This window comes from Oryzias latipes, chromosome 7 (genome assembly GCF_002234675.1).
Source record: "Oryzias latipes chromosome 7, ASM223467v1".
NCBI lineage: Eukaryota > Metazoa > Chordata > Actinopteri > Beloniformes > Adrianichthyidae > Oryzias > Oryzias latipes.
In genome coordinates, this window is record NC_019865.2 from 29577757 (window position 1) to 29598514 (window position 20758).

A 20758-nucleotide genomic window follows, 5' to 3' on the forward strand; every position below is an offset into this window, starting at 1 on the left:
TCTGTAGAACTGCTTCAGTTTTGCCACTTCAGCCTCAGAGCGGCAAACCCAACGCTGCAAAATCCGTTTGAAGGCTGAACCAAAGGCAGTCTGGAGGGGAAGACGTACTGGTCTCTAAAAGATGCTCAAAGCTAGCAGCAGCTCACAACTCACCTGCTTTTACAAGCATTGGTACCAATGCTGCTATTTAGCTGCACTTTGAATTCAGCTCAACTCCCCAACCAGATGTTAACATGAACATTTCTGTGAAATATAGTCTGCCATTTGTCTTTTTTTGTTCAAGGGAAGAAGAAAAAAAATCTATTAAAACAGAAATCAAATTTGGTGTAAACAATTGTGGATTTGGATTGTTAGCCCCTATTGCCCAGCCTGGGGGAATTGAATTAAAAGATTTATAGAATTTTCTCACCATTTTGTTGTTTTTAAACGGACACAATGATGTTTTCTGTTTTTCACATTGACATCTGCTAACTTCCTGCTGTCGTCTTTTTATTCGTCAGCTCCAAGCTCCTTGAGTTTCTTCATTTGTTTGTTTAGTGGCACCTCCAGGAGCAATGAAGCAGTGATTCCTGTGGCACAGTAGTGTGCGACATGTCTATTGACTGTATGTTAGACCTGGACTGAGTGACCCCTCCCCCCTGGCGTTCCAAACAGGAAGTATCTGCTGGTTCCATGAAGCCAAAATCTCACAGACGTCTATAGAGAAATAAACAGCTACGTTTTAAACACGTTCTTGATGATCCTCATTATTTATAACATTTTTTCTGTACTTTAAGTTATAAGCTGACCAATCAGATGCCTCAATAGAAGAATGTCGGCTCATATCGAACGTTCAAAACGTTTGACAGATTCTCCCAAACCTGCTTTTAAGTGGTGGGGGCGTGGACTTCCAACAAGCTCGCTCCTGACTGGCGAGAGTGGTTGCCATAGAAACCTTGGCTAAGACCGTCTCTGACCAATCACTGCTTACTGACGTTGTCTCTGTGGTCCAATACGGCGGCGTGACTTCATTTGGGTGGAGTAGGTCTTTTTCTATGGGTGACGTCACACTCACTCAAAATGAAAAAGACTCCCTGAATCTGGCCTACTTCACCCCTGGGGTGTCGTTTCAGTGTTCGCCAAAGCATGCCCGTAAAAATATACCAGAACGTTTTAGCTCTATGGGTTCGTGGAGCGGTCTACGACCTGAATATTTCCACGTGGCCCATACAGACAGACAGCTGTGACTAAGACGTAAGCTTCTCCCCTCAAACAAGCAGATTTAGCTCATCAACCACTTCCAATGGCAGATGTTTAAGCCAGCCAGATGTGTTTATGCAGGACCGTTCACTGGAGAGGTCATGAGGTCAGCAGGTAGAGGACTGGGAACCGCTGTGGAGGACCACATAGTGACCTGTGTCTGTTTGCTCTCTCAGACTAAGGTCGTGGGCCCCAGAGGAAACGGAGATGCCGCCGGCTCGCCCTCTGACCCCCCCTCTGCTCAGGACAACCCACCTTTTTGAGTGCCTCCTCCTCGCTGCCATCCTCCTCCTGACCTTAGACTGTACTGGAATCGCCTCTCAACGCTCCGCCTGCCCTGACCTCCAGCCCTCCAGCCCAGCAGCTCTCCGCCGCTCATCCACCCCAGCAGCGGCAGAAACCTCCGGCATTCTGCCTCCCCGCTTTGAAAATGTTTCCTCACTGTTTGAACTGAAATGAATGCACGTCATCACCACGTCTGCCATGAGATGCTCACTCTTCTGTCAGTCCTCAGATTCTAACTGAGATGTTTTGGTTGAAGGCGTCGGCCTTTGGGTCGTCTTAGCGAGCGGGGGGCGGCGGACGGGTTTTGTTCCAGCAGCCTGAGCTCGGGGAGGGTTTGTTGGGTCTCGCTGCTTCGCTGCCCGTTGGCTTCTCTTCCTGATTACACTCGCCATCCTGTCCACGCTTCTGTCCCTGCACACTCACCCCCCCCCACACACACACCTCCACAGTGTGAGCCTCACTTAAAGCTGCAGATGTTAGCGGTTTGAGATCCCCTCGTCACATGTCCACCTGCTACACGTCTACAACCCAAAGTTCCCACGGATGTAAAGACAAGAAAACGAAACCATTTTATAATACAAACTATTTTACACTGCTTTACAAAATGTTTTTACGTCATTTTTATCAATAGACGGTGTGACAGCCAAATGGTAGTGACAGGCTGTTGGGAGGGGGAGGGGGGGGGGGGTCAGGAAGGCAGGCTGAGGCTGGACAAACCCAAACACACAACAGGCGGGTCACTTTGCTTGGAGCTCCTCCCACATGTCAGGAGGCCTCAGGAACACTCAGCATCAGGAAACCTGCTCATCCAGCCTCAGCCTGCTCCCGTTCACGCTCGCAGCTTTGTCTCCGCCCACCGTCGGCTCCTCATTCGCCTGTGGCCGTGCACACTGAATGTCTGCCCTCCTGTCGCCTTACTCCCCCCTCCCTGCTGTTTCTGAACGCTCTGCTCGTTTGAGAGGGCCGCTTCGATTGACCATGCACTTGTGCTCTAACTAACACGCTGCTGCAGCCAAACCTGCTGGACCGTCAACCGCCGAGGCCCGGAAACACTAAACCCCTTCATCTCCAACCAGAATCCATTCACTTTTCCCCTAAAGGTTCACACTAACTGCTCTTTTCCGTTAAATGCTGCAGACTTTGACTCCACCCGCTGCATTTAGGTCTGTCTCTTTAGCATTTGGGCCCAGCAGCTGTTTGGACAACCGTCCAATCAGAGCGAACTCTCACGTTTTCTCAGTGAAGGTGCACCTCAGAGGAACTATCTCCACAAAAACTGGATTGTTAACAGATCTGAAAGGAAGAGGTTTCCTGCAGCCACTGCATTTTCCTGTTGGGTGTTTGCTTTGATCGTTTCTGCTCTCCGAAGGCTTTTCCTCTGAAGGCTATGGACAGTGTGCCATATGTGTCAGGCCATCACTTTAAGTTGCCAAATCTGTTACAGGTTCTTACTCTGATCTCATTTCTTCATGGTCAAGAAGAGAAGCATGTTTAAAAGAATAACTGTCTTCATCGGAGGCCGTCTCCTGTAGCGAGGAAGGTTTTTTTTTTTGACCGAGTGGAGATGACCGGAGAGTTTTTCAACTGAAAGATGAGGCTGCAGCTCCTCAGCAGCCTCACAGGGATGAAGCAGTTCATGCAGTCAGACGCCACCTGCAGACTGCTCAAAGGGATCAGAGGATTGTGCTAAATCACTTAGAAAGCATTTTTGTTGTAAATGTTTGGATATCAATAAAAGCATTCCTTTAAATGAAACTCTTTTGGTTTTCTTGCATTTAATATCAGCCTCAGAGAAACCTCCTTAACAGAGGAAGCTGCAGAAATGAGAGGATGGTGGAAAACTTTCATGCTCCTGGAGCTCTGCTTAGTTTTCTATGCAGGAGCAAAGGTGAGGATGGTGAGCTGAGATGCACCTTCACACAGCAAAGTTCTGGAAAGATCAAGATTTGGACAGTTTTTCATTGGTGCAGCCTTCAGACCAAAAGAATCTGGTGTTGAGATGAAGAGCAGAAAGCCAGCATGAATGCAGCCGTCTGTCATGCTTCTGCCGGTGTGATGTGGGACGCGGGTCTGGATGAACGCCTCACCCCTGCAGAGTCTTCAGGTCCTGGAGAGGAAGACGAGGGGCACAGGAGACCACAGGTCAGATCAGCTGGAGGCTTCAATGCAAGCTGAGCTCTGACAGCTCTGCACTCATTTCACTAAGAAACTCACCCATTCAGAAATGTCAGTTTGTGTCAAACATTCTCATACAGTTTGGATTTATTTTACTGACAATATCGAATGTTTTAATTTGACCAAGTTCTACTTTAGACTCAGTCTGGTGGAAATATGGTTTGTGGTGTTTTTAACATGTTCTTGTACCATTTTTCTTATGATGGAGGAAAAGTGTAAAGAAAATTAAGACTAAAACTGCATTTCTGAGTATTTCAAGGATTTACGTACTCAAAAAATGATGACAGGAGCCAACGAAAACAATGCAGTTGGAAAAATAAGGTGGAAGCTACAGTCATCGGCCAACAAGCGCTCTGCTCTGCTCTATTCTTATGCATCCACTTGCAGACAGTGAGGCGTTTAAGTACTTGAACACCCTGTGGTTTTGCAAGTTCTCCCACTTGAAGATCATGGGACCTGGCTGCTACTGAAGCAGATTAACTCAGAATAAGGAAGTATCCCTCATTCAAAACAAAAACTAAAAACTTCACACATAAAATAGCTAACTTTACCTTAAAAGGATCTTTAAATGTTTACATATTGGGTAGATGTTTGCCGTTCAAGATGTTTTAGCAAACTGAAGTTGAAAATGACCAGTGGAAGTCTGCAGTTCCTTAATTTTGCCAGTAGAGGGAGCAGTTTACCAGCGGTTTCCGTGATGAAGTAGACCAGTGTTTTTCAACCTTTTTTGTGCCACGGCACACTTTATATGAAGGTTAAAATGCTCCAAAAAGAATGCACTTGCATATTGACAAAAATCCCGCGGCACACCAGAATCCAAAAAAAAAAAAGAAGCAGAAACTCATAGTCTGTAGTGATCGACAGCCCCCCCCCCCCCCCCCCCCCGCAATGTCACGTGCATTTTTTGATGACTGTGGCAGAAAAAGCAGGAAGTGGCAGCTGTTTTTTTCTAAAAGATGAAATAAAAGTTAAGTTAGAAAATTCTAAAACTGTTTGATGTGTGTTCGTTATGGTTTCAAGATGTTTAACAAGGACGACTCATTGTGCGCTGATGCTCTGTCACTTTAACTCAATGCATCATTCAGTGGGTTCAGATCCCACAGACCTCAATAATTACCATCCTATTTCCAACCTGCCATTCATTTCAAACATTCTTGAGAAAACAGTATCTGCTCAGCTTCATGCTCATCTGTCCTCCAATCATCTGCATGAACTTTTCCAATCTGCCTTCCGTCCCCTTCATAGTACTGAAACTGCTCTACTAAAAATCACTAATGACCTTCTCCTCTCTGCCGACTGTGGTTTATTATCCATCCTCCTTTTGCTTGATCTCAGTTCAGCTTTTGACACCATTTCTCATTCCATCCTCCTGAACAGACTCTCTTCCATTGGCATCTCTGGCACCGTCCTCTCCTGGTTCCATTCCTACCTGTCTGACCGGACTCAGTTTATCCAACTGAAATCTTTCACTTCTCATTCTGTCCCCATCACAACTGGTGTCCCTCAGGGTTCTGTCCTCGGTCCACTCCTCTTTATTATCTACCTTCTCCCGCTTGGTCGTATTTTCCAAAAACACCAAATCCATTTTCATTGCTATGCGGATGACACTCAGCTCTATCTTTCCAGCCCACCCAACTCCACACTGCCTCCATTAGCGCTGATTGACTGCATCAATGAAGTCAAATCCTGGTTCACCTCAAACTTTTTAAAACTCAATAGTAATAAAACTGAACTTCTTCTGATAGGCACCAAATCCACCCTGAGCAAGACCAACCATTTCTCTCTTTCCATTGACGGCTCCATCATCTCTCCCTCCCCTCAGGTAAAGAGTTTGGGTGTCATCCTCGACAGTAGTCTCTCTTTCACTTCTCACATAAACAGCGTCACCAGATCAGCCTACTTCCACCTACGCAACATCCAACGTCTCCGGCCCTCCCTCACTCCTCAGTCCACTGCTGTACTTGAAAAAAGTCTTGTTACTTGCCGCCTGGACTATTGTAACTCTCTTCTATTTGGTCTCCCACAAAAAACCCTCCATAAACTTCAAATGGTTCAGAATTCAGCTGCTCATATCATCACACGCACTCCATCCATCAACCACATCACACCTATCCTTCAACAGCTTCACTGGCTACCCATCCCATACCGCATTCAATACAAAGTCTTGCTCTACACATTCAAAGTCTTTCACAACCTAGCACCTCCATATCTCTCTGACCTCCTTCGTATCGCCATACCTGCTCGCTCCCTCCGCTCCTCTTCCTCTATCCAGTTTTCTGTCCCTTCCGCCCGTCTTGTCACCATGGGGAGCCGGGCATTCAGTTGCTCTGCTCCCCAGCTTTGGAACTCACTCCCCCCTGACCTCCACAACACTGACCTCCACACACTCCCACATTTCAAATCAAAGCTAAAAACTCACCTTTTCCAAAGCCTATTCACTGTAACAGTAACCTTTTCATGTTTTTATATACATTTTATTTAATTGTGTATGTATTTAAATTGTTGTTGTTGTTTTAACTGTCTATTGTATTTTTATACTGTATACATGCTGTGCGGCGACCTTGAGTGGCCAGAAAGGCGCCTTAGAAATAAAATTTGTGTCTAGTGTCTCTGAGCTTCATGGTTTTGTTCACTTGTTCCACGGTCTGACACCGGATTCTGTGGAAAGCTACACCGCTAAAGACGAGCTTTAGCTGGTATTTATGTTAGAACTTAGCGACTTTTTGAGCTAAATTGGAACAAGGAAGTTAAGAATTTAAACACTTCTGATTGGTCAGACTGATGACATGTGATTAAGCCTTCAAGAATGATTGGTGGAGACAGTTAAAGGGGCGGGACTTTTCCGCAAACAGCTTTAGTTGCAGCTAAATCGCGATACCGTCATTCTTATCAAAATGTCTTTGATAGAATCAAATAAACACAAAAAAAATTAATAATTTTATATTCCTAACTATTCTGTGTTTTATCAGGGCCTGTTTGGATGAGCACAGAGCTGATATCCTGGAGATGGAAAATGTTTTTAGATCAGTGAATGAGGGCAATTTCCCAGCACACTGGTTGAAAAACACTGAAGTAGACCATCTGTCATGGGCTTTGTGGTGTGGAATCTGAACACAACCAGAATTTTGTAAAGCAGATGGTCCATTATTTATCACCTAAAAAACTAGCAGCTGCTGGATAAACCACACAATGTAAACAATGGCCGTTTATGTGCGTTAAAGGGCTCTGATGGACAGTGACTAACAAAACAGAGCATTGAAACGATTTGACATTCGTTGACAAAACGTTTTTCTTTATTCTTAGGTCAGAAGATGAGCAATGCTGAGGTCACACGAGTAAAAATTTTAATTCATATTTTTCCTTTACAGATAGTGAAAAGAAAAAAAAGAAAAATTTTAAGCTGAACTCTTAATGTAAAAAAATTATTTTATTTTAATTTATTTCTTATGTTTGTTAATGAAGTTTTCATCCATTATTCACCTGAGTTTGTTGACCGCGTGAGGACTTCCAGACTCCCGTGGTGGCAGAAAATGTGGTGGCTCCGCCCCTGTGTGCTACGTCACCGTTTCTCCCTATAAAGTCAGCGAGAGGCGTCCGCCGCTTCATCCATGAGCAGTGACTACCCCGCTTCAGACCTTGGAGGGTCAACTTAACCCAAAACTTCTTTTCAAATGGGCCCCGTCGCCTAGCGGTTCCTCCCCAAGCCTCGCCCACTGAGTTGAATCGAGTGCTCCCGAACATCAAGCTCGTCTCGGTCAGTAAAGCCGGTGAGTTTCCCGCTGCTGTTTTTCGGCCAAAAACAAAATGGTGGCCCTCCTCCTCCTCGGTAAGGGGCTAACGGCGCTAGCTAGCTAACTAGCTGCTGTCACAGAAATGCGTAAAAATGTTTTTTTTTTTTTTCTGTTGTTAAAACGCGGATCGATGCTGCTTTTTAGATTTCAAAACGCCCCCCACGCCCCAGCACACCAGTCCACATCAGGGCTGGTGGGGGGTGACGCTCACGCGCACACTCGACCTCTGGAGAGAGTGAGTGAGTGACACACATAACCGTCACGGTTACGCCATTGCTTTCTCAGCAATTGCTCATTCTCTGTCGCAACAATAGGAACAAGTGATAGAGGTGTACAATAACAACGTGTCAACAACGGAAAGAAGTGGGTGCGCGCGGGCCCGTAAACGTGGGCGCGCACGCGCTGCCTGTTCTCTGGGCCTCCGTAAACACGGACGATGCTGTTTTTTCTGCATTTTTCCTGCTACACATCGGGAGATGCCCCCTTGTTATTAGGTTTAATTTTGATTTGGTTTGTTCACTGACCTGTGTTCCTGAGACACAGTGGCAGATCTCAACAGAAATGTAGGTCACGGAACAGGCTGGGTGGGACTGTTTATCGTCCATCATGACGTCATCTGCACACATTGCAGTATAGTGGAAGCTATACGTGCTCCATGGACATCCCCCTCCAGTATTAATGCAACAGTCGTGTTGGTTCAGACATGATTGGATTCCTCCAAAGGTTTATTGAAGCCTCACTCATGACCATCCTCTAATGTTTACTCTGCCGGCTTGGTTTCCAAACACTATAGATGAATTGTTTTCGGCTCTTTTTGAGCAGTCAGCTGTGGACTGAAGCCCCCTCTTTAGTCTGGTCAGACCCACTGTCTGTGTAGCTCTGAATGGAGCCGCATTCACGGGTTTCTGCTGATCAGGCACACAGCACCAGATGCACCTGGAACACACAGACGCACACACAAACAACGAATTTATAATCTGAAAAAATAGGATGTCTGTTTAACACAAAGGCCATGGTAAAGTATGTGTTTGTAGGCTGATTGTGTTTAGATTCTTTTTTGTTGAATGAATGAGGAGTTCTGCTCCTGCCAGGAGGGGCTTTTATTTCGAAGGGGTGAACATGCGTCACTGAAGGTGGAGTAAGGAAAGCCCCCGCTTCTGTATTCTACGGATGATGAAGCACGTTTACTTCGGTGGTTCTGCTGTTGCTAAGCAACGTTTCAGAACGAGCATCACATTTTTGGGCCTGCTTGTCCCAGAGACGAGGGGCCCGGACTTGTGGTGCTGATATCCACCCAGACGTTGTTCAGTTGGGATTTTAGCGAATGTTGGGCCATAAACTGAGGCTGCAGTGCAGCACGTCATGTAGTGGAGACCCCTTCACACTGCAGCGGTGTACAGATGTGGTGGACGTGAAGTCTGTTTGTCATCTGAGCTTTCCTCCCTCAGGATTCATAAAGTAACCAACAACTGAAGAATGGCAGCTATTCCAGCCGGCGGCTCTCTCGTGGCGACCACTGACTACTACCGAAGTGAGTGTTCCCTCCTCACCTCCACCCACACCGGTCGTCTCATTTCTCCCTTTTTGGATCAATGAATGAATAATCTTTGAATCTTCAGCATTAACACGGTGGCTGTGGTCACAATACACGGAGTTTAAAGGTTTCCAATGTATGTGAGAATGTAACAGTTTCAGATCAACACAACTGACCTGGTCTGGTGAATCTCTCGCTGCTTCAGTAGCAGAATGGCGTACGGCATTGACGGATCTCCAGATCATCTCAAATTCACGTGTAGCGACAAAGTGGGATTGTGCGGTTGTTGACAGAGAAATGTGGATCAGCGTCTACGGCCTCTGAGTCTCTGCCTCTTTGCAGGGCGCATCGGCTCCACCTCCAGCAGCAGCAGCTCTTGCGGCAGTTCGGAGTACAGTGGCGAGGTCATCCCTCACCATCCAGGTCAGCGCCTTCCTCTGGCCCCAACACGGCCTTTTATATAATGACCACGGACCGTTAAAGGGACGGGTGTCTTTCTGTTCACTTTATAAACACACACAACCTGTCCTCAGGCCTCCCGAAGCAGGACTCTGGTCACTGGTGGTCCAGCTTCTTCTTCGGGAAGCAGCCGGGGATGACGACGCTGACGGAGGAGGCGCAGCAGAAGTAAGCACCGCCGCCTCCAGCAAATGTTCTGGGCTCCACTGCAGAACCGTGGGTGTAACGGCATGCTCTCTACTGCTTGTGTCTGCAGGGTGGGGGTTTTGGGTGCAGCGGGTGGCCAGCTCACCTGCGTCGCCAGGGAGATGGTGCAAAGGCAGGCGAGCGAGAGCAGCGACGCAGGAAGCCCTGCTTCGTCTTGATCTTCTCTTTCTGGCCCACGCTGCACTGGGGAGTTGAACCGACGACCAACGCTAGGTGACGGGGGGGCTAACCCGTTTGCCAACTTTTGTGTTTTTTGTTTTTTTTACTTTTCCCTCACATTAACTTACATGTTAATTTTAGTGAAGGCTGCCTTTGTTTCTTATTCTGTTTTTTATTGATGACCAAAAAAAAAGAGGAAAAAAAATCTTTCTACCATTTGTACTGTTGTCTGTGATGCTGTGATGCTCACTCACATGCCTTCTGCGCCCGCTGTCCTTTTCCTGTCCTTTGTAAATGCAATAAAGTAGATCTGCAGCCCAAAGCCGCTTTCTCTGCTTTGTGATGATCTTTGTTTGGAAGCGGATCGTCTAGAACTCCCAATCCTCAGGGATCAAGAACACGGACGTGGATCCACGCGGCGTCCCCCTGAACCCGGACGCGTGAAGAAACGGAGCTCCGTTCCTTGGCCTGGAACCAATCTGAACTTAAACGCCTCAGGAAGGAAAACTTCTCCATATTGTTGGAGTCTGTTTCAACAAACCCTCATCTTATTTTTCGGCCAGTGAGGTGAACCGCGCAGGGATTGTAAAATCGTAAAACCCGCTGCCCGTCACTCACTGCGGCGTGTGAGTGTGAGTTTGGCTCCACGTCTGCATGTGATCAGTCTGTCTCACATCTACAGAACATTCAGACCTACGATCACGTTTAAAGTCTCAACGCCTGCATGAAGCAGAAACTCACCACGTATCAACCAGACTAGACCACCAGCAGAACTACCACGAGAAATACTCATCATTTATTAGCAACAGCATAACAATGTTATTAAAAAGAATCCACAGACTTATTGTACTTTAAAAATGTTGAAATAATATCAAATGCACACATTCATTTGAATATTTAGTTTTAAACATATTGTCGCGGACTGAGTTTAACTTGGCTGTTGGGCCGCGTTATAAGTTCTGGAGTTCATTAAACGCATCAAGCAGAGTTCTGATTGGCCCTCAGTTCTGTCGCTCAGCCTGTTGTTGGGTAGTTTGGACCAATGGAGTTCAGCTATGGGCCGAATAAGGGTCATAGGAGGGCTGACGCGGCAGTGAGCGAATATAAAGTTGGGAAAAGCGCTCTCGTCTCGGCGGGAGAGATTGAGGAGTTACTGAATTAATTGTACGCCGTTTGTTGCGGTCTGCAATAACAAGAATAAAGAACCTTAAGAGAGGTTAAGTCTCCGTGCCTCAGTGTGGGAAAGAGACACTACATTATTGTATGGCTCTTTCGAAATTACATAAAAATATGTAGCGTTTATGGCTCTATCGGCCAAAAAGGTTCCCGACCCCTGGACTAGACAGTGCTCTGAACCTTTTTTCTTCAATGATTTGTGATCTTCACTGGTGTCCATGGATTACAAGAAATCTTTCCACCTTTGTCATGGTAGGAAGAACATGTCAATGTAAGGGTGGGGTCATCTGGACCCCACCAGATGGCACAAGGGCTAACGTGACCAGGTGGCGGCAAATCCGTTGGTTTGGTTTCAGACGTCTCCTGGAAGTTGGTACGGTGTATTTTAGATGGTAAATGGCGTATACTTATCTAGCGCTTTCTACCCTCTTTTACAGTCCCAGTCACACACACATTCACACACTGATGGCGGCTCCGCTGCCGAACACTGGCGCCAACCTCCCACCAGACGCAAGGTGGGTTTCTGTGTCTTGCCCAAGGGCACTTCGACACATGGGCGTGCAAGGCGGGAATCGAACCTACAATATTACGATCATGTGTCGACCGCCCTACCACTGCACAAGCCCCGCCGCAAACCCAGCAGCTCCTGCTCTCCGTTGACCTTTCATCAGCCCCCTTTCCTTTTTGGATTTTTCCCTTTTTAAAATCATGTACAGAACTGTCGTTTTTGAAAAAGCTCTATAGTAATGGAGAAGGGCGCTTCATGCCTTTTAAATTCAAACATCACACTTTGCGTGCTTCAGTTTCTGCTCCAGGGACACGCGTGCTCCACTCCCTGCTGCCACTTCATCCTGCCGTTCTGCTGTTTGGAGCGAGCGCTTGAACATGGATGTCAAAGACCGACGCCTCAACGGTTCCCTTCAGCCATCATCTTTGGGGCGAGGCGCCTTCTACAGCTTAGCAGTGGAGCTGTGCAGGATGGGCCAGGAAGTCCAGACCGCTTTCTGCTCTCCATCAGAACCTGAGAGTTTTCCAGTCTAGAACCCTAAGCTGCATCTCAGAAGACAGTCTGTGACGTCTGCAACGACTTGCTAAAACCTGTCATTCAAGTCTGTAAAGACCTTCAGTTCAGTTATGTGTTTTCAGGAAAAGCGTCTTTCCTGCTGCACAAACACCACGGTTCAGGGACGGACCAGACTGCCTTTGTTTGCCAGGGAGCGGCTCTGCTTTGAGTCCAGAGTATTTTAGGAACAAAGTAAACAGTGGCAATGCAGCTTTTGGTTCCTGCTGCACTGCAGTTGTGTAAGTCTGGCTCAGTCCAAACAGGCTCTGCAGTCCTGCAGGATTAACCAGGGCCGAAACCCTCTGGACTCAGGCCAAAGTTTCAGCCTGAGGTGCCTCTAACAGTTCAATTGTGTAAATATGTGAGGAAACGGAGCAAAGAACAGGTTGTGGCAGGTTTCTCTACTGAAACACAGTGCTGTGAAAAAATAGGTCAGGGAAAGAGAAAATCCAGTTTCAGTTGTTTTTGCGTTTTCTCCTGAAGGGAAACCCTTTTTTTTAAATGTATGCAGTAGCTTCCTCACAAACGCTAACAGGAAGAACTTCCCTTGAGGCCGTAAATTTTACTTTGACTTTATTTGACCTGGAGGGCCTGCTTATTAGGGAATGGATGGGTTTATGTGTGGCCCCCGTTTTACCCCTCATTCTTTGAGAGGGGCTAAACGATAAAAAGGAGGAGGCTGTCTCCATCAGTGTCCACTTGTACCGTTATTGCACCACACAGACATTTGGTTTGTTCTTGTGCAGGTTCTTCGTGTTATCATAGAAAAAAAGCAAAACTCTTTCACAGGAATGTTTTTATTTTGCTGCATTTTAAAAAGCCCTCATTAAAGACATTAAAAGGTGCCGCTTTAGCACGTTCATCTCACACACAGTGATTGTTATGCCCTGGGATATTTAAATATTTGAACATTAAACAAAATACATTTTTATGTACTTTATGACATTACACCTCAAAGGAGGCATTTCCGATCATTTTCTCTTCATGATGTTGAAGGCTGAACTGAACAGAAAGGTCCTTACATGAGAACTTTCAATCAGCCAAAGGATTTGAGGCTTGGAAAGTTGGACTTCAAAAAGAAAAATGATGAACACTTCCTTTTCTATGGGTCTGAAAACAATGCACTCCTCTTAACCCTTGTGCTGTCTTTAGATGACCCCCCCCTTCCATTGACATGTTCTCCCTACCATGACAAAGGTGGATAAAGGTGAAAAGATTTCATGTAATCCATGGACACCAGTGAAGATCACAAATCCTTGAAAAAAAAGGTTCAGAGCACTGTCTAGTGGGTCTAAATGACCCAACTCTCAATGTAAAAGTGCCTAGGATAGCACAAGGGTTAAACCAGGAAAAACCAACTCAAGTCCTGAAGGGAACAGCCGAAAGTGTTCATTTAGGGAAGAATTTGACAATTTTTGGGCCACATAATTCCTTTTATTATAACCTGCCCTTCATTTTTCTCATAGATGAATTCCTAAAGCTAACTGGGTTTCATTCTTATACTAATGTAGGCTTTATTCTTTTCTCTGACTGGCCGGTCTGCAGGAATACTTGGCTTAAAGGTGGGGAGGTGCCTAGAGAAGGAGAGGTGCAGAATGATGTGGATCCACAATCCCTTAGAGCCCAGAAGAACCAGCAACCCTGGACAAAAAAAGCGAGTTAGAGTAAAGTAGGAATCAAAGTTTCCAACTTATTTCTATAGCCCAATATTACAAACGCTTAAAAAAACAGATTCCAGGGGAAAAACAGAGCAACAAAAGCAGAGTCAGAAAAGAGATTTCTGCAACATGTCTGCTGCAATCTGTGGTTCTGATCAAAAAAGAAAGCTGTAGCTGAGTAAAGCCATTCTCTCCTGGAGCTGTGAGAATGCAGAGGAAAGGAGGTCAAACTTCCTCAGCAGTTTCAGGAAATCTTTCTTTCAGAAAGCTTCAGAAAGAAAACTTTCAGGAAAGACAAAATAATCATTTTGATAAAAATAACAAAAAGACTAATAAAACCAGCCTGTTCCAAAATACGGATCAATTATCGTAATATTCATTCGCCTTGCATCATAAATTCCTGAATACTCCAGACCAGTGTTTTCCAGCCGTGATCCTCGGTAGGGATGGGGACAGAGCCCTGCTATTAAACGAGCACGAGGTAACATTCTTCAAGAGGACTTCATAAAGTAAAAAAAATCCTCCTGGAACTCAGACAGAAGACTTGCAATGCTCCAAATGAGAGAGCCAGGTTATTTAATTCAGGAATATCTCAACTTCAAATGTGGGTGTGCTCGTGGAGATGTCCTTCAGTGCAGTGGACCAGAAAAAGGTTCACGTGATTCAAAGCTGCGAGTCCTCCTGTGACGCTAAAGGTGGTAATGAATCTTGCATCTAAGACAGTTTGTTTGTAACCGTCACGGCCCTGAAAGATAAGACCCAAACCAGCTGACTGCAATCATGCTGGAGGAGTCGGTGGAGCACACAGTTTACCTGGAGGGGTTGCCATGGTGACCCAATGCACAGTGTTCCTCTCTCTCTGAATGATGTAGTCATTCTGGTCACTGAATGGAGATTTCAGACATTCTGGACTTGGAGATGAATCTGTAAAAAGATAGTTTTTTATGATTTCTTTCCATTTGAACCATTGTTGACTTTGTCTGGAAAAGAACAAAGGAAAGAAGAAAGGCATCTTCTGCCGGATTGTCGCTACACCTTGTGATGTAAGGGCCACAGGCTGCATGTCAGGTTTTATGAGCCTCTGTTACCATACAAATCTGAAGTTCATCTTCATCATTTTGACAGTTGAGGAGAACAAATACAAAAAAAATACAGGCTGGTTAAAGCTTTGCATCAATTAATCAATTACAGTAGGAAACAGCTGAGCTGCAAATCCCCGTAACATCTGTCATAAGACAAAGAGGAGAAATAAAGAAGAACCTGTTAAAATGACCAACAGAACCTGATGAGGTCCTTTGGGGGAGAAGATCCTTACACAAACAGAACCTGTAAAGTTTGGACTTCATTCCAAGTGTGTGCTTTCACTTTTATTCCATGGTTCTGTTCAGTTTGGGTTTTAGTTATGTGTAGGTTCAGGTTTCAAGATTTTTTATTTTGGATCCTCAACAATCTCTAATCCCGTCAATAGACTCCTCAGTGAAGCATCATTCAGCACATTAAACATGTAAAGTGGTTTCTGTCATTTTCTTTAAAAAAAACAACACTCTCCTCTGATAAAAACCTTTATTCAGAGCTCTTGTCTCTTTTGATTTGTAGCTCTGACTGTTAGAGTGTTGGGTTTTTGTTTTAGCACTGAACCTTTCAGCTGATAAAGGCATTCAGGATCCTTCAGCTCTGGACTGTCTCCATCACATGATGAGACCATTGACTGTAAAAACGATGGTCAGCTCAACCCCTCCCTTCTCGTGTTCCCAGTTAGGAAGTACCATTGCTTCCTGATACGGGCGCCACCATGCTTAAACCAGTCGACAGTGTTTCATCCGAGTCACTTGGAATCATCGTATCTACAGTGGTGGACAAGATTGTTGGTACCCCTCAGTTAAAGAAAGAAAGTCCACAATGTTCACTGAAATGACTTGACACATTGAAGAGTAACAATAAATTAAAATTTATTGAAAATTAAATAATCAGCCATTACTTTTGAATTGTTGATTAACAGAAGTATTTAAAAAAAAACTAATGAAATAGGGCTGGACAAAAATGATGGTACCCATAACTTAATATTTTGTTGCACAACCTTTTGAGGCAATCACTGCAATGAAACGGTTTCTGTATTTGTCAATGAGCCTCCTGCACCTGTCCACAGGTATTCTGGCCCCCTCCTCATGAGCAAACTGATCCAGTTGTCTCAGGTTTGATGGTGTCTTCTCCAAATGGCATGTTTCAGCTCCTTCCACAGATGTTCAATGGGATTCAGATCTGGGCTCATAGAAGGCCACTTCAGAATAGTCCAACGCTTTTCTCTGAGCCATTCTTGGGGGTTTTGGCTGTGTGTTTTGGATCGTTGTTCTGTTGGAAGACCCATGACCTGCAACTGAGACCAAGCTTTCTGACACTAGGCAGCACATTTCTATCCAGAATGCCTTGACAGTCTTGAGATTTCATTTGACCTTGCACAACTTCAAGACACCCTGTGGCAGATGCAGCAAAGCAGCCCCAAAACAGAACTGAGCCTCCTCCATGTTTCACAGTAGGGACAGTGTTCTTTTGGTTGGATGCTTCATTTTTGAGTCTACCAACATAGAGCTGATGTGCCTTACTAAAAAGCTCCAGTTTTGTCTCATCTGTCCAAAGGACATTTTCCCAGAAGCTTTGTGGCTTGTCAACATGCATTTTTGCAAATTTCAGTCTGGCTTTTTTATGATTTCCTTTCAACAGTGGTGTCCTCCTTGGTCGCCTCCCATGAAGTCCACTCTGGCTCAAACAACGACAAATGGTGCGATCTGACACTGATGTACCTTGATCTAGGAGTTCACCTTTAATGTCTTTGGAGGTTGTTCTGGGCTCTTTGGATACAGTTCCAACTATCCGTCTCCTCCATTTGTCATCAATGTTCCTCTTCCATCGTCCAGGGAGGTTGGCTACTGTCCCGTGGGTCTTAAACTTCTGAATAATATGTGCCACTGTGGTCACAGGAACTTCAAGCTGCTTAGAGATGGTTTTATAGCCTTTACCTTTACAATGTTTGTCTATAATTTTGTTTCTAATGTCCTGGGACAATTCTCTCCTTGGCTTTCTGTTGTCCATGTTCAGTGTGGTTCACACCTTTTCACCAAACAGAAACGTAACTATTTGTCTCACTTTATATAGGCAGACTGACTGATTATAGGTTTGAAAACAGCTGTGATGTCAATTAAAGGACATACCTGAGTTCATCATGACCCCCTGGGCAATTAGTTCTCTGTCTTTTATGGAGGTACCATCATTTTTGTCCAGCCCTATTTCATTAGTTGTTTTTTTTAAATAATTCTGTTAATCAACAACTCAAAAGTAATGGCCGATTTTGATTACTTAATTTTCAATACATTGTAATTTATTGTTACTTTTTAACGTGTTAAGTCATTTCAGTGAGCATTGTGGACTTTCTTTCTTTAACCCTTGTGCTATCTTAGATGACCCCGCCCTTGCATTGACGTGTTCTGCCTACCATGACAAAAGTGGATAAAGGTGGATAGATTTCACGTAATCCATGGACACCAGTGAAGATCATTGAAGAAAAAAGGTTCAGAGCACTGTCTAGTGGGTCTAGATGACCCAACTCCCAATGGTAAAGTGCCTAGGATAGCACAAGGGTTAACTGAGGGGTACCAGCAATTTTTTCCACCACTGTATGGCAACTACTGTTGCCATTGCCATAGTTTACAGTCAGTAAAAGAAAAAAAAAATCTGGCTGCACAGGACTTCACAAAAGTCAAGAAATGTTAAAAACCCTTTTGTAATTCGTTAAAAAAGTGACATCTAAACTGATTCACGATGATGTGGATCTCAGTGAACAGGAAGTTGGTTTTCCCAGCAATTATTTGGCCTCATTTAAGGTAAACAAATCAGTCTAATGGACCCGTCTGTATTCTGTACAGATGGGTCTACGCCTGTTCATGTGTGTAATGTTTGTGTGTGTATGTAATGTTTGTGTGTGTGTATATGTAATATTTATGTGTGTGTATGTGCGTATGTAATGTTTGTGTGTGTGTATGTAATATTTATGTGTGTGTATGTAATATTTATGTGTGTATTTAATATTTGAGTGTGTGTTTGTGTATGTATGTCATATTTGTGTGTGTGTGAATGTAGTGTTTAGGTGTATGTGTAGTTTGTGTGTGTGTGTGTGTGTGTATGTAAAATCTGTGTGTGTGTGTGTGTAATATTTGTGTGTGTGTGTGTATGTAATATTTTTGTGTGTATGTAGTATTTGTGTGTATGTAGTGTGTGTACGTAATATTTGTGTTTGTATGTGTGTATTTAATATCTGTGTGGGTGTGTATGTATGTAATATTTGTGTGTGTCACAACAACCACCGCCAGATAAGGACCCAACCGCAGAACCACAACAACAACCACCAGATTTGGCCCCAGAAATACCACCATCTGACCAGCTGTGGGCGCCCCCTGCTACATCTACTCTCAGTGAAGACTCACTTTCCTTTTCGTCCCCCCCACTTTCACCCATGGCCCTACCTAGCCATTTTGATAGCCTAATTAAGTCAGGAATTAAGATGGCTCCCCTAACACCTGTGAGCCTCACACCACACAGGGGCTCTCCTACCCCTCCAGCGCCCCCTCCTTATTCTTCACCCAAAGTCCCTCCAACACGTCCTTCATCCAAAGCCCCTCCAACAGGCCCCCTCCATCGTTCCCCCAAATCCCGTCCAGCACCCGCTCCTCCTGGTCCATCACCCAAACTACCCTCAACTCGACCTCCCCTGCGCACCTCTAGACGTGCTATCCCCCAGAGCTAGGATGAAACGGGCCCCCAGTGTCCTAGGAAAGGTTATGTCAAACTGTGATGAACAGCTTCCTTCTGGTGCTATACCTGTAGTTGCACCACGTAGAATGCAAAAGAGGGCAGTTAGACTGTCCAATCAAAGAAATCTAGTTCATATCCCCAGCAAGAAGGTTTCGACCAGTCCCAAGGAAACTAATCTCAAACTTGCTGCACTCAATGTCAGATGTTTATGCAACAAATCATTTTTAATCAATAATCTTATCTCTTTTTTTAATCTTGATTTTATGTTATTAACTGAAACATGGCTTGACAAAAACACAGGAAACATAGTTCTAGTAGAATCAACTCCCCCCAACTACAAACATGAATCGGAAATAAGAGAAAATAAAAAGGGTGGAGGCGTTTCTGCACTGTTTAGAGATAATATTGCAACCCGCAGACTATCATTTGGTGTGTTTTCATCATTTGAGTATGTGTCCTTTAAGATTGAGTTAAAACAAACTCCTCACTCTGCATAGTCATGTACAAACTTCCTCAGCACAGCCAAAGTTTCATTGATGATTTCACTGAAATGCTCTCAGTTGTGTGCACAGACTTTGATGGTCTAGTCATTACAGGTTATTTTAATGTTCATGTTGATAATGTCAATGACAGAAATGCAAAAGAGCTCAATGCTGTCCTTGAAACCTTTGATCTAATTCAGCATGTAAGTTGCCCCACCCACAGCAGAGGGCACACTCTGGACCTGCTCATCACAAAGGGGGTTAATATTTACAATGTCAGTGTGGTTGATGTCGCCCTCTCTGATCATTTCTGTGTATTCTTTGACCTGTCTGTTGCTCCCAAACCACCGCCTGGCCCTGCAGTTGTCCAAAGGAGACAAATAAATGAGAGCACTAGGGCACAGTTTGTAGAAATGATAAACCCTAAAAACGCCTCTTGTGCCAATGTTGATGAAATGCTGAATTCTGTTACTTCTAGCATCTTTAATGTTCTGGATGCCATCGCCCCTATGAAGGTTAAATTGAGAAAACATAAACAGAAAGCTCCCTGGAGGAACCATGATCTAGTCAGGGCACAGAAACAACAGTGCCGCAGGGCTGAGCGAAAGTGGCGCAAGTCAAAACTCCAGGTTCATTATGAAATGTATAATGGGGAGTTGTACGCTTACAACCAGATCTTATGCAGAACAAGGGAAAGGTACTTTTCTGAAATCATTGGAAGTTGCAGCAGCAACTCTCGTGTCCTGTTCACAACAGTAAACAGATTAACTAACCCTCCAACCCAGCTACCAATAGAACTGGTTTGCACACCTAAATGTAATGAGTTTGCTGTATTTTTTAATGACAAGGTTCAGGGCATTAAAAAAGCCATCAACTCCACAACACATATAACTATCCAACGGCCACCTACTCACTCTAAGCTGACTCACTTTGTACCTGTCACTGACCAAACTGTCCAAGAGACCATCACCGGTCTGAGCTCGTCTACATGCTGCCTTGATGTGTTACCCACTAGATTTCTAAAGTCTGTCCTGAACAGTGTGTTGCCATCAATTACTCAAATAGTTAACATGTCTCTTCAATCTGGAATATTTCCAGAGGCCTTCAAAACTGCAGTCATTAAACCTCTCCTGAAGAAAAGCGGTCTTGATCCCACTGTACTGAATAATTACAGACCTATCTCTAATCTGCCATTTTTAGGAAAAGTCCTTGAAAAGTTGTCTACCAACAGCTCACTAATTTTCTCTTATTAAACAATTCATTTGATGTTTTCCAGTCAGGTTTTAGACCCCATCATAGCACAGAAACTGCTCTTATCAAGGTAACCAACGACATCCGCCTGAACACTGTTGATGGCAAAGTCTCTGTCTTAATCCTGCAAGACCTGAGTGCTGCCTTTGATACTGTTGATCATGGGATCCTTTTGCACAGACTCCAAGACTGGGTTGGCATCTCTGGATCTGCCCTAAGTTGGCTCAAGTCTTATCTAGAAGACAGGAAGTATTTTGTTGAAATTGGGAGTTGTGTCTCAGACTACATGGCCTTGACTTGTGGTGTGCCCCAGGGATCGATCCTGGGACCCCTTCTGTTCAACCTTTACATGCTGCCACTAGGGCAGTTAATACGCAGTAATAACATATCTTATAACAACTATGCAGATGATACTCAGATCTATGTTTCCCTGACAACAGGTGAATATGGGCCGGTGGATTCAGTCAGCCACTGCC

At 44.7% G+C, this 20758-nt stretch overlaps 2 protein-coding genes and 1 long non-coding RNA gene across 9 annotated transcripts in view; 2 read left to right on the forward strand and 1 right to left on the reverse strand.

The window, feature by feature from the left end:
• tpd52l2 (tumor protein D52 like 2) overlaps window positions 1–3275 on the forward strand; it is a 21685-nt gene extending 18410 nt beyond the window's left edge. For all 6 annotated transcript variants that reach the window (XM_023957011.1, XM_023957012.1, XM_023957013.1 and 3 more), the window contains one exon: window positions 1416–3275. In XM_023957011.1, coding sequence (XP_023812779.1) covers window positions 1416–1502 — 87 coding nt within the window. In that variant the 3' untranslated portion in view covers window positions 1503–3275. The remainder of the gene's footprint in view (window positions 1–1415) is intronic.
• Window positions 3066–7292, reverse strand: LOC105353661. The gene is made up of 2 exons (XR_908382.3): window positions 7180–7292; window positions 3066–3631 (listed from the first exon to the last, which is right to left on the reverse strand). It is a non-coding gene; the product is annotated as an uncharacterized LOC105353661 (long non-coding RNA).
• Window positions 7256–10171, forward strand: ppdpf (pancreatic progenitor cell differentiation and proliferation factor). Of its 2 annotated transcripts, none has more exons than XM_004086318.3 (5): window positions 7256–7466; window positions 8939–9021; window positions 9367–9447; window positions 9558–9651; window positions 9740–10171. In XM_004086318.3, exons 2-5 carry the CDS (start codon window positions 8967–8969, stop codon window positions 9846–9848), a joined length of 339 nt encoding a protein of 112 aa, XP_004086366.1. In that variant the 5' UTR covers window positions 7256–7466; window positions 8939–8966; the 3' UTR covers window positions 9849–10171. The 2 variants fall into 2 exon arrangements, with proteins under 2 accessions (XP_004086366.1, XP_011471245.1); XM_011472943.3 differs by having other exon boundaries at window positions 7303–7453.
• Window positions 10172–20758: the final 10587 nt, after the last annotated feature.

Bases quoted from the DNA above. Each gene is read 5' to 3' on its own strand.
- ppdpf (XM_004086318.3), top strand. From the start codon at position 8,967: ATGGCAGCTATTCCAGCCGGCGGCTCTCTCGTGGCGACCACTGACTAC. The intron at 9,448-9,557 runs GTCAGCGCCTTC...ACCTGTCCTCAG, and splicing joins GGTCATCCCTCACCATCCAG to GCCTCCCGAAGCAGGACTCT. The intron at 9,652-9,739 runs GTAAGCACCGCC...TTGTGTCTGCAG, and splicing joins ACGGAGGAGGCGCAGCAGAA to GGTGGGGGTTTTGGGTGCAG.